The sequence below is a fragment of the Cryptotermes secundus genome, unplaced genomic scaffold, assembly GCF_002891405.2.
Source record: "Cryptotermes secundus unplaced genomic scaffold, Csec_1.0 scaffold609, whole genome shotgun sequence".
NCBI classification, from domain to species: Eukaryota; Metazoa; Arthropoda; class Insecta; order Blattodea; family Kalotermitidae; genus Cryptotermes; species Cryptotermes secundus.
The window spans coordinates 167,343-184,461 of NW_019727102.1; the positions used below are offsets into that span (position 1 = coordinate 167,343).

The 17,119-nt window shown below is 45.9% G+C and overlaps 2 protein-coding genes across 4 annotated transcripts in view; one reads left to right on the top strand and one right to left on the bottom strand.

Moving 5' to 3' along the window:
- The window catches only part of LOC111864434 (protein unzipped), a 56,940-nt gene extending 45,794 nt beyond the window's left edge, over window positions 1–11,146 (top strand). For both annotated transcript variants that reach the window (XM_023851671.2, XM_033751428.1), the window contains exons 2-5: window positions 4,637–4,847; window positions 5,870–6,294; window positions 7,711–8,045; window positions 9,435–11,146. In XM_023851671.2, the coding sequence (XP_023707439.1) occupies window positions 4,646–4,847; window positions 5,870–6,294; window positions 7,711–8,045; window positions 9,435–9,960 (1,488 nt within the window). In that variant the 5' untranslated portion in view covers window positions 4,637–4,645 and the 3' untranslated portion in view covers window positions 9,961–11,146. The remainder of the gene's footprint in view (window positions 1–4,636; window positions 4,848–5,869; window positions 6,295–7,710; window positions 8,046–9,434) is intronic.
- LOC111864433 (mitoguardin) overlaps window positions 1–17,119 on the bottom strand; it is a 182,355-nt gene that overhangs the window by 91,767 nt on the left and 73,469 nt on the right. The gene's annotated exons all lie outside the window — the stretch shown is intronic.

Below are 17,119 nucleotides of genomic sequence, written 5' to 3' on the forward strand. Positions count from 1 at the left end.
GCTCTTCCACTGGCCGCCTGTCACTTCTCAAACACTCCACCCCCCTTGTTTGAAATTTGACTTCTGCGCATTCAAGGTTACTGTTGGCTTTGTTCGAAGTTACGTGACACTTGCTATAGCTGTAGTGGATAGTATAGGCTATAGCAACACTGCAACTTGAGGTACGATTGATGCAGCTGTGATCAGAGAGTACATTTACAGTGATTGTGAACCGGAACCGGAATCTTACATGAACTGTACAGAACCTGTTCCTATTAAATCGCGTTTGAGTTGATGTACCGAAAGCCGATTACAGTGGCCGCGCGGTCTTGAGGTATGAACGAACAGTCGTCTGCAGGAACACTGGGGGTTGTGGGTTCGAATTCTACTCAAGCAATTGATGTCTGTGTGAGTTTACTCTGCGTTTGTGCTGTTCTGTGCGTAGGAAGAGGCCTTGCGACGGGCTGATCCCCAGCCCAAGGAGTCCTAGTGACTGTGTATGGGATTAAGAAAGCGGCCAAGCCCAACAAAGGGGTGTAGAGCCATAGCTTTAGGCTGGGATCACACGAGCGCACAAAATGCGTCCGTTGTAACGCACGTTGTGACGTCCGTTGTAGAAATAAACAAGAGAGGCAAATGCTGCGCTTTCTTCTGGCTCCATTGCAGACAAAAAACTACGCACCGCATTCTGCAACTGTGTGATGTCCTCAGCAAAGTACGTTCGTTACAACGGACGTACTTCGTGCGCTCGTGTGGCCGCAGCCTAAGAGATGGGCCTTCTCGGCCCTTGCACCGCGACCTGCAGTGGTTTATTGTGCTTTAGAGCCATAGATAGACATGTACCGAAAGGAACTGTCAGGACACCATTACAGGAACGGGCAGGGAGTATCTCTGTCACAGCGTCACTGAGTGTTATGGGTATTTATAGGCTCATGGGGGAAATCATACGTAGCAGTAAATTATAATGGCAATAATTCTTCCGTGTAGTTGGGTAATGTTAAGTGTGTCGGTCATATCCACGAAAACAAATGGATGAGATAGTTAACAACTTTGAAGGTTGTTGTTTTTCTTTTCCTTTGGCGCTACAGCCCTCATTTGGGCCTAGGCCTACCTCCATCAAACTCTCCGTTTCATTTCGGTTTACTAGATCTTAAGACATTCGCTAGGACTCCTTGGGCGGGTGATCAGCTCGTCGCACCTGTACACAAACACAGAAAAACGCACACAAACATCCATGCCCTGACTGGAATTCGAACCCACGATCCCGGCTTCCGAGCGAACGAAGACGGTGCATGAATTAGACCGCTCGGCTACCGTGACCGGCTTGAAGGATGTTTACAGGGTTCGAATCTGTATATATGTTGGTCTAAGTACGTTGCTTACTCGTCACTTCTAGACAGTAACTGTCAGAAGCATTAGCGACGGCATCAGAAAACTCTTTCCTGTTATGACACTATTTCCAAACAATTCTTATACAGGATGATTCTAAATTATTGTCGGGGTTTTCGTTTATATGTCACAGAAACCCCGACAGTATTTAGAAACATCCTGTATAATGGGTCCCTTGTCATCAGGGCAGGAAGCGCCCTCAAACTGCACACTTAGAAAAGACGGTGGTTTACAGATACGAAGGGTCAAGATATGGTAAAGTTGTCCCTGTGCTTATTAAACACTACGCCATGAAGACGTAATGGGGAGTGGATGTATAGACCCACATTTTCTTCATCTGGGCACTAGTTGGAGGTGTGTGGTGAACTTCACGCCCCGGCCACTTTACCTCCGGGGAAAGAACCACCGGTACCCATTGGATAGGATGTTGGGTGGGCCCCAGAGCCGGTCTGGACGATGTGGAGAAGTGAAAATTCTTGCCCCCATTAGGACTCAGCTACCCCATCCCCACACAGATACGATGGGTATTTTGATTAAACTGTCGCAGACAGCCGACAGTTAAGTGTTTCCGGGCATGGAGGCTGGGCGCACGGCTAACAGGCCCTCGTAATAGAAACTAGAATTGTAAAAAAAAAATTCATACAGATTTTTCTGGCACATCTGACTGCCTTAGGATACGGTTTAATTGGCGAACCAGCAAGGAACCATTAGGTTCCGTAAAACGAGGAATTTATATACTAAGAATTTATTATGTTAATTGGATATACAATATTTGTTGGTTAAATTCTTTCCAGAAGCTGATGTTGAGTATTACAGTGCGGTATTAGGTTGAGAGCCGGTCACGGTAGCCGAGCGGTCTAAGGCATGTACTGTCTTCCCTAGCTCAGAAGCCGGGATTCGGATTCAAATCCCACTCAGGGCATGGATGTTAGTGTTTATATGTGCGTTTCTCTGTGCTTGTATACATGTAGAGGCCTTGCTACGAGCTGATCTCCCACCCAAGGAATCCTACCGAATGTCTTAAGATCTAGTAAACCGAAGTGAAACGGAGAGTTTCATGGAGGTAGGCCAGGGTCCAAATTGGGGCTGTAGCGCTTACGTAAAGTGGCAGCTCGAGTATATCCGTTGTAACGAGCGCTCTGCTTAGCCACGAAGCCTCTTCTAGAGAGCTGGGCGTTGCTTGTATAATTTCTTTGATGAAAAGATGTGATGAATTATTTTTTACTAAAAAAAGTAATCGGTCGAAAACTTAAGTTTCATGCACGAGTGTTTATCTAGAACGTGAGCGGTGGTGACTAGCCTGGATGTCTAGGGAAAGAAATACAGTGCTGTATCTTGACGGAATGGTCAGTCATTCACAGTGGAAGGGGGAAAGATGCGAGGTCATTGGTAGCAGACGTGAAGTAGGCGAGGCACAGGAAAAAGTACAAGCAGCTGAAAGTAACGGAACATTCTAAGGGTATTCTTTTGCCTCGTTTTTGTTTCCTATTGTATTGAGCAAAGCTGATCTACTCGTAGCACACTGAACAGTGGCAGTTGACTGTCTATAGTTCGGTGAGTGAAGTTGCGTACCTCACATCGGCAGTGCACTAACACGATACATGATGGAACAATACAAAGGAGGAACTAATTATTATGGTAAAAGCTTACACCAGGTTCGACACCAAGACCACATGGATCGGGTGTGTGGGCCCATAATGCACTCAGAATGATACAAATCTAAGAACAGGGCGGTCTTCCATATTATAACGCCGTATATTTCTAAAAGAACCCGACGTTTCTAAGGAACATCGCTTCCATCTTCAGGGTCAAAGATAAGGTAAAAAATGAAGTTCCTGTGTTGGGTGAATGGAGGTATAGCGCCACCATACTTGATCTCGGAACTAGATAGTGAGTAATTAGAATCATCAAGTCAAGGAGGAGAAGGTGGGGCAGGACATGTAGCACGAATGGGGGAGAAGAGGAATGCATATAGGATATTTGTGGGAAAGCCAGAAGGGAAGAGACCACTGGGCAGACAAAGGCGTAGGTGGGTCGACAATATTAAAATGGATGTTAGAGAGGCAGAATGGGATCGTGTGGATTGGATTGATATGGCTAAGGATATGGACTAATGGAGGCTCTTGTGAACACGATAATGAACCTTTGGGTTCCATAAAATGCTGGCAAAATTCTTGAGTAGCTGCAGAACTGGCGGCTCCTCAAGAAGGGTTCAGCTCTATGAGTAAGTAACTAAGTAGTCACCTTCACGCTTCGGCCGCTTTGCTCCTGAGGAAAGAACCCTCGGTACCCATCGGTTAGGCTGGGTGGGCCCCAAAGCCGGTCTGGACATTTCTAAGAAGAGATAAATCTCTTGTCCCTGCTAGGCGTCGAAGACCTGGGTCAAAGAGTAAATCATGCGAGAAACGAGGAGGAGGAGGGGACGCGGCGGCACAACTGAGAAAGAACCCAAACCCCCAATATTCACACGAGATGGAATCGGTTTGAAGCTTGAACGTTCTAAAGTTCCCTACACGCCTTGCAGTATGTGTTTAAGTTAATAGGAGATTTAACTCCTTTATTGGTGTTTTTAAGACATGAGAAAACCGGGGTTTCCGTTTACACACTCTGTTTCCGCAGACCGCCTCTGTGGTCTAGTGGTCACAGTTCCTGGCTACAGATACATAAGTCCGTGTTAGATTCCCGGCGCTACCAGATTTTCTGAGAAGTAGTGGGTCCACACAGACTCGTGAGAATAATTGAGTAACTATTTCAAGGAAATAGCGGCTCAGGTCTAGAAAACCGAGATTGACGGCCGTGGGGATTCGTTGCGCTGACCACGCGACACCCTCTATCCGCTAAAGTTGGCACTAAGTTCGCCGACAAGCGGCGGTCGCTCGGTCGGTATAGTTCGCTTGCGGTCTATAAAACCAGTGAGTTTGTTGTTTCTGTTCTGTTCCCGCAAAAGAACGTCAATGTCTTTACGTATATTCTTTTACGGAGGCGCAAGGATGGTCACATTAACGGAGAACATTCCCACATCTGCTGTAATCTGGATACGTTTTATTTGTGAGCTGGGCTGTGGGCTTGTCGACCCCTCTAAGCTGGAAGAGCGTCACTCTTCAGCTTGAGCGCCATGACGATCGTACTATAGTTCAACCACCTCAGTTAGCTCGGCAGGCCCCGAGAACCCTTGCTGATTCATCGGACGCTAACAAAACTTGGTTTTTAAGAACGAGCTCCAATGACTCATTCGCTCCGAGATGATAAGTACATTCCTCTTCCACAGATCAGAGCGATGGCCATGTTGTGGGATATAAGACCGCAGATCCAGGTCACGCTGTACCTCCTTCTGCTGGCCAGCACGTTAGCAGAGAATGGTGTTCACATTCGATCGAAGTACAACCAGCTGGTCACCTCCAGCACCTTGCAGTGGGTGGCGGCAGAACGAGGGTCGTACCCGGAAAATGCTGTGGTTGGAGCTCATGAAATCGTTGAAGGTATGTTGTTATTTTTGTTCCGCTGATGGATTTTTGTATTTTAATATGCGTACAGCGTAGCAAGTATTTTCTTCGCAGTGACAACCCTCTCGTAGTCTGTGGTGAGAATATAATATAGAAGGGTAGTATTGGGCCACTTACTGACATCTGATTGGGTGGTCTCACATGGCGATTCGGAAAAATTGATAAATTGTCCAGTCAGATACCATGAACCCACTTGCGTCGCGATCTTTCGTACGAAAATTTATTTCTGTGTATATTATTATTATTATTATTATTATTATTATTATTATTNTAATAAAGAATTGAATTGAATTGAATATCATCTTCAGGAGGAAATTAAGAGGAGATTGAACTCGGGTAATGCTTGCTACCATTCAGTCCAGAACCTTTTGTCTTCTAGTGTGCTGTCTAAAAACACAAAAATTAGAATATACAAAAATAATTTTGCCTGTGGTTGTGTTTGGGTGTGAAACTTGGGTCTATGACATTAAGGGAGGAACATGAGAACAGGGTGTTGAGAATATTTGGATCGAAGAGAGATGAAGTGACAGGATATTAGAGAAAACTGCATATTGAAGAGCTTCATAACTTGTACTCTTCTCCAAGTATAATTAGAATGATCAAGTCAAGGAGGATGAGGTGGACAGGGCATGTAGCACGAATGGGGGAGAGGAGAAATGCGTGTTGGATATTGGTGAGAAAGCTGGAAGGAGACCACTAGGAAGACCAAGACGGAGGTGGGTGGACAATATTAAAATTGATCTCAAACATATAGGATGGGAGGGTGTGGATTGGATTGATCTAGCTCCAGGATATAGACCACTTGAGGGATCTTGTGAACACGGTAATGAACGTTTGGAAGTTCTTAAGTATCTGCACAACTGGCAGCTTCTCAATAAGGGCCCAGCTCCGTGAGAGAAGCTGCCAAAGCAACCGACTCCACAGCTAGAACACTCTTTTTGAATAGGAAGAATTTCTGACCATGCCTTCCTAATGTGTTTTCTTTTTCCCTGCGGTAGTCAGTGGTGAAGTAGACAGCGCTGGAGGAGAGGGGCAGGCAGACGTGAAGAAGCGCCCCGTGGTTGTGTGCCGGGCAAATTACAACGGTATGTGGGTATCTGGGGAGCTTCGACCAGAATTGAAGTCATGCGTCGTGGCCCCTTTGGGTGCCAAGAAGAACTATGAGCGCTATCAGGTGCTGCAGAATGTGGACAACGGAGCCAGGTTGGATTGGGTCCCGTGGAACAAATTTGGCTTGGTCCCCACGGGAGCTGTAGCGTGCGGAAACGGCGTTGAGACGTTTGTAGCACGGCACAAAGTCATTACCAACGAAGAGAGCAACACGGCTGATGACACTGATGATTCCGGTACGGTCGGCTTCACCCACCACGTCGGAAAACTGGACTCCAATGCCGGCCTCGGCAAAATCAGCATTGTAAACAAGGTAAGGAGTGTAGGATTTGAAGTTATGTAGAGTTCTGTCTTCTGTTAATGTGAACTGATGTGTCGGAGAACATGTTGCTTCTGTCTTCAGGGTAGTAGTGTAAGCCAAGCAAGAAACGAGCAGGAAATGACCTGCTTGTTCAAGGTAGTTGCGACGTGTTCCTCGGAAACGTCGGCTGACTTTCAGCAGACCACCAGAACTCTTTGAGGTAATGAGGAACTGGAACAGATTATGATGTAAGACCCGCAGACACGGGTATTTTTCAGTTTGTCACTCCGTCCGGACTGGCATGCGGTCGGATTGTGAAGTACCATCTGTTGAGGTAATTAACTTCACGCATGCGCCCTAATCGTTCTTCTTGTACACAGTAACCTTTATGTAAATAAACCAAGGATATACATTATGAATGTTTGAGAACAGGGTGTTCAGGAGAATATTTGGACGGAAGAGAGATGAAGCGACAGGAGGCTCAAGAAAAATGCATAATGAGGAGCTTCATAACGTGTACTCTTCACCAAGTATATGGAGAATGAGGTGGGCAGGCATGTAGCAGGAATGGGGGAGAAAAGGAATGCATGTAGGATATTGGTGGGAGAGCCAGAAGGAAAGAGACCACTGGGAAGACCAAGGCGTAGGTGGGATGTTATATGTATGGATTGGATTGATCTGGCTCAGAATAGGGACCAGTGGAGGGCTCTTGTGAACACTGTAATGAACCTTCGGGTAGCATAAAATGCTGGGAAATTCTTGAGTAGATGCACAATTGGCGGCTTCTCAAGAAGGGCTCAGCTCCATGGTATGTAAGTAGGGCCGCGCCATAGCTCAAGCGGTTAATCGCTGGCTTTCCACCGCGGCGGCCCGGTTCCATCCCGGGTGTGGTCAAGTAGGATTTGTGGTGGACAAAAGTGGCGCTGGGGCAGATGTTCTCCGAGTACTTCGGTTTCCCCTGCCGATCTTCATTCCACCAATTGCTCCACAATCACCCTCACCTATCATCTAGGGCTGGTACAATAGGCCAGAAGTGACCGCAGTACAAGGGACTTAGTCCCACCCCACTAGCGACAAAAAAAAAGTAGGTATATACGTTATGAATATCCTTGTTACGTGATTTTCTGTAGGCCACTCGTGTCTGTTAGGTCTTTTAGATACGGAGTTTGAACAACATAGACCTTAATTATACATTGCAGTGGGGCCACCATGGTAGCCCGGATTTAGAAGGTACTTCGCACCAACACACAACATGTATGCCAGATTTGCTTTTTCTTTTTGCTTTTTGTAAGTTTGGAAACGAAGACGTGGGTATGAAACCGCCAAAACAGCGTGTATTTTTCAAATTTAAGTGAAGTGGTGACAGTCTTTCAGATAGATCTCCACAGTTCATCATTCAGATATTGAGCCGGAATGTTCTGTGTGCAGAACGGCGACAAGGAGGAATTCTCGGACGGGGAGGTGCTCGTGGAGACCGAGCCTGTCCGTTACGAGCTGATGAGCCTCAAGTTCGATCCGTGGAGGAAGAAAGTGGTGCGGAAGCCCCGAGTGCTGGCCAAAAGCGTGTTGAGTAACACAGGAGCCGCATTCCCAATTCGCGTGGATTCTGCTCTGGCCTACGACAGCGAGTATTCTCTGTACTGGGGGCAGGGCAAGGCCATCCTGAAGGGTCTTCCTACGACAGTGAGGTCTGCTAATGGTACGCTTATCGGTGACGTCAAGTGGGGAATGCCAGAGAATGAGGAACGCAAAGACGTATACAGGTAAGAGCTGGGCATTTCAGGCTCTGCGCTTCAAAGAACTTAGTGTCAAGATATTTAAAAATATAAGTAGCATTTGTTTGTGCTTTCCCTTGTGATAGGACCGAAACAGAAGAGGTGCAGGTATACTCCATAGCGTAGTACACAGTTACCACCAGCGGCAGTCTTTGTAGTTCATTAAACTTACATGTAAAATTTGATAAGTGCTCACGATGAACACTAAGATTCATTTGTGACCTTGAGTAAAATGGAAAAATCGGAATTGTTCAACAGCTTTTGGCGAAAGTCTTCCGTGTTAAGGGGGCTTGAGGCAGTATGCTACAGGCTGGAAGGTCGCGCATTCGTATCCCGATGGGGTCATTGGATTTTTCAATTGACCTAATCCTTTCAGCCGTGTTATGGCCCTGAAGTCGACTGAGCCTATAACAGAAATGAGTACAGGAATCTTCCTGGGAGGTAAACAGAGGCCGGCGCTTAAAGCTGACCTAACCGCCATGTGGGAGCCTAGACCTCTCAAAACCCTATGGGCCTCTACGGCCTGTTACAGGGATACCTTTACTTTTTGCCTTCCGTGTCATATTGTAAGAAAATTGGTATGACTTTGGGCACTGATACTAGATGGCAGTGGATGAACAGACAGACATGGCATTCAACAAATGTGGAACAACGTCCAGTATAAAATGTTACCACAATCAGCCCAGTGGTTCTCAAGTTTTGAGAAGACAGGATAGAAATTCAGTTTCATTCATTATCTTCAAGTATGTAATGCGGAAGACAGTGTATCTGCCTTGACTTTTAGTTGCCAACAGAAACGCGTGTAAACTATTACTTCCGTCCCATTTAAACCAAAATTGTAATTGCGTGGCTGCTGTTGGTGAATTTTCCATATTGAATTAAGCAACTATATGTCCAAGGGCCGCACCATAGCTCAAGCGGTTAGTCGCTGGCTTCCCACCGCGGCGGCCTGGGTTCGATCCCGGGTTTGGTCAAGTGGGATTTATGGTGTACAAAGTGGCGCTGAGGCAGGTTTTCTCCGAGTACTTCGGTTTCCCCTGCCAATCTTCATTCCACCAATTGCTCCACAATCACCCTCACCTATCATCTGGGGCTGGTACAGTAGACCAGAAGTGGCCGCAGTACAAGGGACTTAGTCTCACCCCACTAGCAATAAAAAAAATGGATGTCGAACGGCTTAGGCGGAGAACCCAGTAACAGATACGTAAATGTGAAAATCATGTCTCACATCTGTACCGCTTCTATGTGAATTTAAACGTGTCACATATTCACTTCTCAGCACACTGGTGAGAATTGCACCTCAGCGTCTTGGCCACACCAGTGCCTGGAAACGCATAGTGATTTTAATTTGTTTGTTCCTGTTTGTCGTTTCCATAGGGTGGAGTACGTGCTTGAGCCGGGAACAGCCGTTAATGTGACACTTCGCGGGAACCACACCGAGACTGAGGCGCCCTACGTCGGGAAACTTGTCGCGGTCTACGAAGATGCGTACACGAAGGCTCGCACTATCCATGGCAACCGGCGAGAGGTAGCAATGCGAGATGTTAAACCCGAGTTTGGACCCGTCTATTTCATCGTGAACAACACAGTAGTACCGACTACCACAACCACAACTACCACTACCACGACGACGACAACAACAACTGAAGCACCCAACACCCTTCCTGCCCAACAGAAGAAATCAAAAAAACCTTTGGATGAAAACAGTGATCACGTGGTAAAACCAGGTGACTCACAGAGTATGATGTCAGATGAAAGTGGGGCACACTCACTCAAAAACAAGCAAGAGAGAGGATTCGCTGGGTCTGGAAGCCTGAACAGAGCTGGGTCATCCGTAACATACACTGTCAGTGGGGTGTTACTTTTCTTCATGTACACGGAGGTTGCCCGAAGGATAACATAGATGGACAGAACTTGACAAGAAATCCGATCCACGACCTAGATCATGTGTGTTGTATGAATGTGAGGGGATGAGCATGTGACGAATGGAACAGCTGTACCTGTGTTCACTGTACATACACTTCAAGACAGATAGCTTAATATATTCAGACATTCCTATTCCTCCTCATATTTTCCTTCCTCTTCCCACTTGTATATATATTATAATTATGTACATAAATGTAATAAGAGTGAGGGATTCAGGTTTTTTTTGTAAAACATGATGGATCCAGATGGTTACAGCTAACTAATTGGCCTTTCTTGATGCTACTGTTCAGCATATTACGTGATACATTCATCTCAATAATGTATAGTGCTTTATATTGTCACAAGAGGAGAGGGACGTTAAGAATAAACATTCTGTACAAGAAATTGAAAACTGTAATAAGATCAGGTGCAGTAAGTAAGTAAGTTAAGAGTCTAAACAGACCATCTTATATAACATGGTTAAGTACAATAGAGAATTGTATCTCATTTACATTCCATACAAAGTTGAATTTGTGTACTATTTACTCACTCCTTATAACCAAGCTACTAAGGATGACATGAACCCGCTAGCAAGTACCAATAGTATGAGAGAGTATAATGTGAATATTTCTAAAGCTCTTTCTAAAAACTGACAATATGCAGGTGTCCTAAAGACTGGTAAAGGTTCTAATACAGCAGTTTGAATCTTCAAGTTCTTATATTAATGGCTCTTAAGAATACGGTAATGAACTTTTGGGTTCCATACAGTTTTGGGAAATTGTTCAGTAGCTGCAGATTTGGCGGCTCCTGAAGAAGGGCTGGGCTTCGTGAGTAAGTAAATAATATATTAATAATGATTGACTGAAACCAACATAGTTTGGTAGAAGTATATATATGTGAATCTGTTTTAAAGTAAGCTGAAAAGGATTCTTTGGCAGGTAAAATAAACGTAAAAATTCTTCATATTGGTTGTACTAGTCTCAAAATTATATTATGAATGGTATTACAGCAGCATAATTCGACAAATGTGATGATATTACGTATATTTTGTAATAATTACGGCTAATGGACGTTTGTGTGATTCTCTGTACCAAAGAGAAGTGGAAACATGGCGGTACTTCTCTTTTCTTATGTAAAAACAATATACTTGAAGTTAAATAAATGCTGCAGGAATTCAGTAATTACCTCGTTGTTTTACTGATGCAAGTTATGTGTAATTAAGCAGGTTGGTCAAGTGGTAATGCTCTTGGCGGTTTTTTTTAATTGGTAGTGGGGTGGGACTAAGTCCCTTGTACTACGGCCACTTCTGGCCTATTGTACCAGCCCGGGATGATAGGTGAGGGTGATTGTGGAGCAATTGGTGGAATGAAGATTGGCAGTGGAAACCGAAGTACTCGGAGAAAACCTGCCCCAGTGCCACTTTGTCCACCAAAAAACCCACTTCACCAAACAAGAAATCGAACAAGGGCCGCCGGGGTTGGAATCCAGCGACTAACCGCTTGAGCTATGGCTTGCATTCCGGGAGGTGCTTAGTTGGAATCTCCGCCAAGGACAGTGGTTACAATGACAGGTTCTTCATCTTTTTCCTCAGTTCCTCCAAATGCTGGGATGTTCCCTCAGCCTCGTGAGGATAACTGAGGAGCTATTTGAAGGAAAGAGTGGCTCCGGTGTAGACACCCGAGATTATCAACCGTGGGGAACCGTTGCACTGATCACATGACACCCTCTATCCGCAAAAGTTGGCACTAACTTCGCTGACAAGCGGCTGTCGGTAGGTAGGTATAGTTCGCTTGCGGACTACAGGCCACGGAGTTTATCAATCTTACAGTTGAGTGAACAGTAAATAAGTTCCCTGTTCTTGAGAAACGCGTGCTCAGTGTTGGACATTGGACATCAATCGATTTAATAAAGCCAGATGTAAACGGATTGAGCGAGTCTTCGATCGCCCAGCAATTTATGTGACTTCTATATGATATACAGGCATATATATAAACACGACAACTTTTACCCGCAACTATTAATATTAGGCATTTTAGGTGTTAACAAGCCTTGTCTTCTACAGTGAGAACTTGGCTTCCTGCAAAAGTTATCAAGAAACATCCACAGTACAGCACGAACACATTATTCTACAAGCTAGACCATCGGTGTTCGATTCCCGGTTGATGCAGAAATGTTTGTGTTTCTCACCGTCTCGCGACCGCCTCTAAGGCCCATCCCACCTCCTATCGAATCGGTACTGTGAACTTCCCAAAAGGATAAAGCGGCCAGGGAAGGAGACTGATGGAATACCCACTTCCCCCCATACACCTTCATTACGTGGTGCATAACTGAGCACAGGAACAACTTTACGCATTCACACGTGACGTAGGATAAATTAAAAATTCTTGCCCTACAGTTACATTGATACCTCCACAGCTCGAAACCTTTGCTATTAACTACCTTTACATGTGCCTCTGTAGTAGCAGTTTGTGACGTCCGCCGATCTACAGAAACTACAGTGCAACGAGAAACGGCGAGCACAGCAAAGAAACAAACCGTGCTCTCCAACAGTACGAACACAAAGAGGTGAGATATCCTTTCCGTAAGCTGTCTCAGCAAACTAGGCACCTGCTGCGTTGCTACACAAAGCTTATGAATTAAGTTCACTGTTAAATTGCATCAGATTAATTACACATCTATCTATGGCTCTACAGCCCTTTGATGGGCCTTGGCCACTTTCTCTATTTCGTGTTCTTTTACATAGTCGGTAGGACTCCCTGGACGGGGATCAGCTCGTCATAAGGCCTCTACCTACATACAGCACAATGGGATTTGTGGTGGCCAAAGTGGCGCTGGGGCAGGTTTTCTCCGAGTACTTCGGTTTCCCCTGTCAGTCTTCATTCCACCAAATTCTCCATCATCATAATTACCTGGGGCAAGCTACAATAGGCCAGTCAGTGGACCCAGCTGGACTCCACCCCCCACTAAGCGAAAAAATTTTACATATATCACAAACGGAATAAACGCAAACAAACATCCATGCCTGAAGTGGGATTGGAACCCACGATCTCGGCGTTTAAGCGGGCGAAGAGGGTTCATGCCTTACTTAGACAGCGCGGACACTGTGATCGGCCAGTTGCACCCCCCTGAGACCCCGAATTTAAGGTACGAGTATAATTTCTATTGTTACAGAAAAAAATGGCACATCTTTCATAGCTAACAGATGGCCGATGTTTCCCTCACAGATCTGTTCAAACGGGCTAACATCTCCGAGCGACATATAGCGAGCATAGCATCAAAAGTGTTGTTATTATTATCGTGGGGTGAGGCTGTGTCCACTTGGTACTGCGCCCACCGCGCACTATTATGCGAGGCCCACATTATAGAGATTGTGGAGCAATAGGTGGAATGCGAATTGGCAGGGAAACCGAAGTACTCGGAGAAAACCTACCACTTTGTCCACCACAAAACCCCACATGACGTGATCCGGGCTGGAACCCAGGCCGCCGCGGTGGGAAGCCAGCGACTAACCGCCTCAACTATGCCACGGCCATCAACAGGGCTAATTGGATTTCTAAACTCACTGTTGTTCCTACTCAGCAGCAGAGAACTCATATAATTTTCGCATTTAAGAGAAAGATGAGGTATCCATAAATAAAATCAAAGTTGCTCAGTCGTGTAGCCTTATTACGCTTGCACAGTCAAAGCTCAATCTTGGGGCAAACTTAACTCATTAATGAGTCTGGCAGCTTCAGATTACAGCGGCACGTGTTTGGGTGGGGGGGGGGNGCGTGCCGCTCACTGCCGCGTTCCTCCAGACGTCACGTGCAGTGGCGTGGAGAGCAGAACCGGTCGTGTTAACTCGGGCTTGGGTATAGAGTTATGAGGTTTAAAAATAAACAGCGTATGCAGGAAAGTTACAAGATAAAGTGTTCATGTTGTGAGGCAAATTATACTTAAGGCTTACAGTTAAACTTACAAGGTCTGAATAAGCTCTAGAGGTTTGTGACGATGGAATATTAAAACAGTTATTGTGTTCTTTTTATTGCTACTGGGGTGGGACTAAGTCCCTTGTACTGCGGCCACTTCTGGCCTATTGTACCAGCCCCAGATGATAGGTGAGGGTGATTGTGGAGCAATTGGTGGAATGAAGATTGGCAGGGGAAACCGAAGTACTAGGAGGAAACCTGCCCCAGCGCCACTTTGTCCACCACAAATCCCACTTGACCAGACCCGGGATTGAACCCGGGCCGCCTACTGGGTCCACTCGGCACGGCGGCCACTGATTGACCTATTGTACTTGCCCCGGGTGATTATGATGATGGAGAATTTGGTGGAATGAAGATTGGCAAGGGAAACCGAAGTACTCGGAGAAAACCCGCCCCAGCGCCACTTTGTCCACCACAAATCCCACTTGACCAGACCCGGGCCGCCGCCGTGGGAAACCAGCGACTAACCGCTTGAGCTATGGCGCGGCACAGTTATTGTGTTCCTGGACATTATCCACTGTCTTGTGTTTATTTAAAACACTACGCTTCGGAGAGGATTCTGTCTCCGTCTTTAGGTGGAACCTACTCAGTTGGGGCCAATCGATATAGCCCCTATCTCCAGACAGTACCGCCAACTTGGTTTATATATCCTACATGCCGGCCGCCGTTTACTCTGAAGAAGATTCCTGGTACTCATTTTTGTTAGAGGCTAAGGCGACCCTAGGGCCATAGTGCGGCTGGAAGGATTGTCAACTGAAAAATCCAGTGACCTCATCGGCAATCGAACTCATGATATTCCGGCATGTAGCATAGTGCCTCAACCAACTACGCTACAGCGTGCACCACTAGATATTGTTAGGATGATTAAATCAAGAATGAGATGGACGAGGCGTTTATTGCATGATAGGGATACGAGAAAGGTATACAAAATTTTTGTCAGAAAACATGGTGAAACTTAGAGAAGTATTGTGGGAAGTTGTGGCTAACATTCATCTGGCTCAGGACTGGAACCAGTGGCTGGCTATCGTGAACGGTAATTTACGTAAGATGTTATGGCATGAGGGGAATCTATTCCAAAACTGAACGACTATTACCTTCTGAAGGTCTCTGCTTCCCAGAGTTAGCTAATCAATACAGACTATATTTATTATCCCTACAAAGAATTATAAAGTTTCTAATGCAGCAGAAGTTGATTTATATTTGATGTAAGACCGCCTCTGTGGTCTAGTGGTCAGAGTTCCTGGCTACCGGGTTCGATTCCCGGCACCACCAGATTTTTTTAAAAGTACTGGGTCTGGAACGGGGTCCACCCAGCCTCGTGATGATAATTGAGGAGCTATTTCAAGGAAATAGCGGATGCGGTCTAGAAAACCGAAATTAACGGCCGTAGGGATTCGTTGCGCTGACCATGCGACACCCTCTCTCCGCTAAAGTTGAAACTAACTTCGCCGACAAGCGGCAGTCGCTCGGTCGGTTTAGTTCGCTTGCGGATTAGAGCCACGGAGTTTGTTTATATCTGTTCACTCTGCATTGGCCTACATGGGTGATGTGCATCACACGATATCCAAGGGAAATGCGGATTTCAATGTACTGAACACACATTTACAGATACACATAACATAGACTGGACGCCACTGCATCGACTGAGTAACGTGGCCCTTTGGCAGTTTCTAACGTTAGGTCTGGCAGCTATAAGGGGAATTCTGGACAGACCGGTCGGCGACGCGTTTCGCGAGGGAAACGAACTGCCAAGCTCGCAGTCAGTGTGTTTATTTCCAAAGTCCGCCATAATGTCCTTGACTTGACGTCTCCAGTCTGACACTTCGGTTTTAATTAAAAATTATATTCACTGGCTTCAAGCAATGACTCAGCAATGTCCTCCGATTACCCACCGTGTCATGAATCGAGCACTTTAATGTAGCGACAAAGAAGGTAAAGTTATCCTTGTGTTTAAATAATTAAGAATCACGCATGAAGACATAGGTGGAGTGGATATATTTTTTTTTCCTTGGCACTACAGCCCCAGTGGGCCTAGGCCTACCTCCATGAACTTATCCGTTCACTTCGGTTTTGTCTAGATCTTACACATTCGGTAGGACTCCTTGGGCGGGTGATCAGCTCATCACAAGGCCTGTACACAAACACAGAAAAACGCACACACACAAACTAAACATGCATGCCCTGAGTGGGATTTGAACCCAGGATCCCGGTTTCCAAGCGAGCGAAGAGAGTACATGCCTCAGACCGCTCGGCTACCGTGACCGGCGGAGTGGATATATAGATCCATGTATTACTGAGCTTAATCACTTGAAGGTGAGTGGACAGCTTCACGTCCCTGCCTCTTTAGCCCCCGGTACCCATTGGCAGGAGCCTGGGTGGACCGCACAGTCTGTATGGACGACGTGAAGAGGATAAAAAGCTTGGACGTACCGGGACTCCAACCCCTATCCCTCGGCCATCAAGCCTGTAGCCAGTCACTATACCGACTGTACTATCCTGGTTCCTCTCTGCACTTGTCTTCGGTTCAGATATTAATGGTTTTCCTCAGTCTCTTCAACCGAATACCGAGATTTGAAACAATCCATAAAAGTCTCTTTACTAATCCTTACTAGTCATCATTCACAATCATCATCCTATCTTATTAAGCTAATGAACATCTTCAGTGAAAATACTGTCGTTAAATAAATTAAGGAGTCACGCCTAAGCAGTCTATGAGACCGATAAGGATGGTGCAAACGGGATCCAAATGTGCAGGAATCAGCAAGCGAATATGCTGCGTTGAAATACACCAAAAGCGAAAGTTGCGACACGATGCCATGCCCCTTACCTTCGAGCGGCCAGCGTCGCTTTACTCTTGTATTTGTATTCTTCGAGTTCAGGATCCCTTTCAGGCAATGCGAGGAGATGTCTTACAGTCTCTAAGTTCCGATAGAGGCGAACAAAATACAGAAAACAAAGCTGTACATACTAATACAGTACATGCTATAATTTGAGCAGAAGCCGGTCACGTAGTTCTCTGCAAATACAGCGAGTCTGCCCCTCGAATCTCATCTCGCCCACATCTGGGCCCACTTCAAAGGCCACCACACAAACACAAAAACAGGTAAATTTGTCCCTGTGCTTAATTAATTCATCATTATGCCATGATGACATGGAGGTATAGTTCCACCTTTCTTGACCTCAGTACTG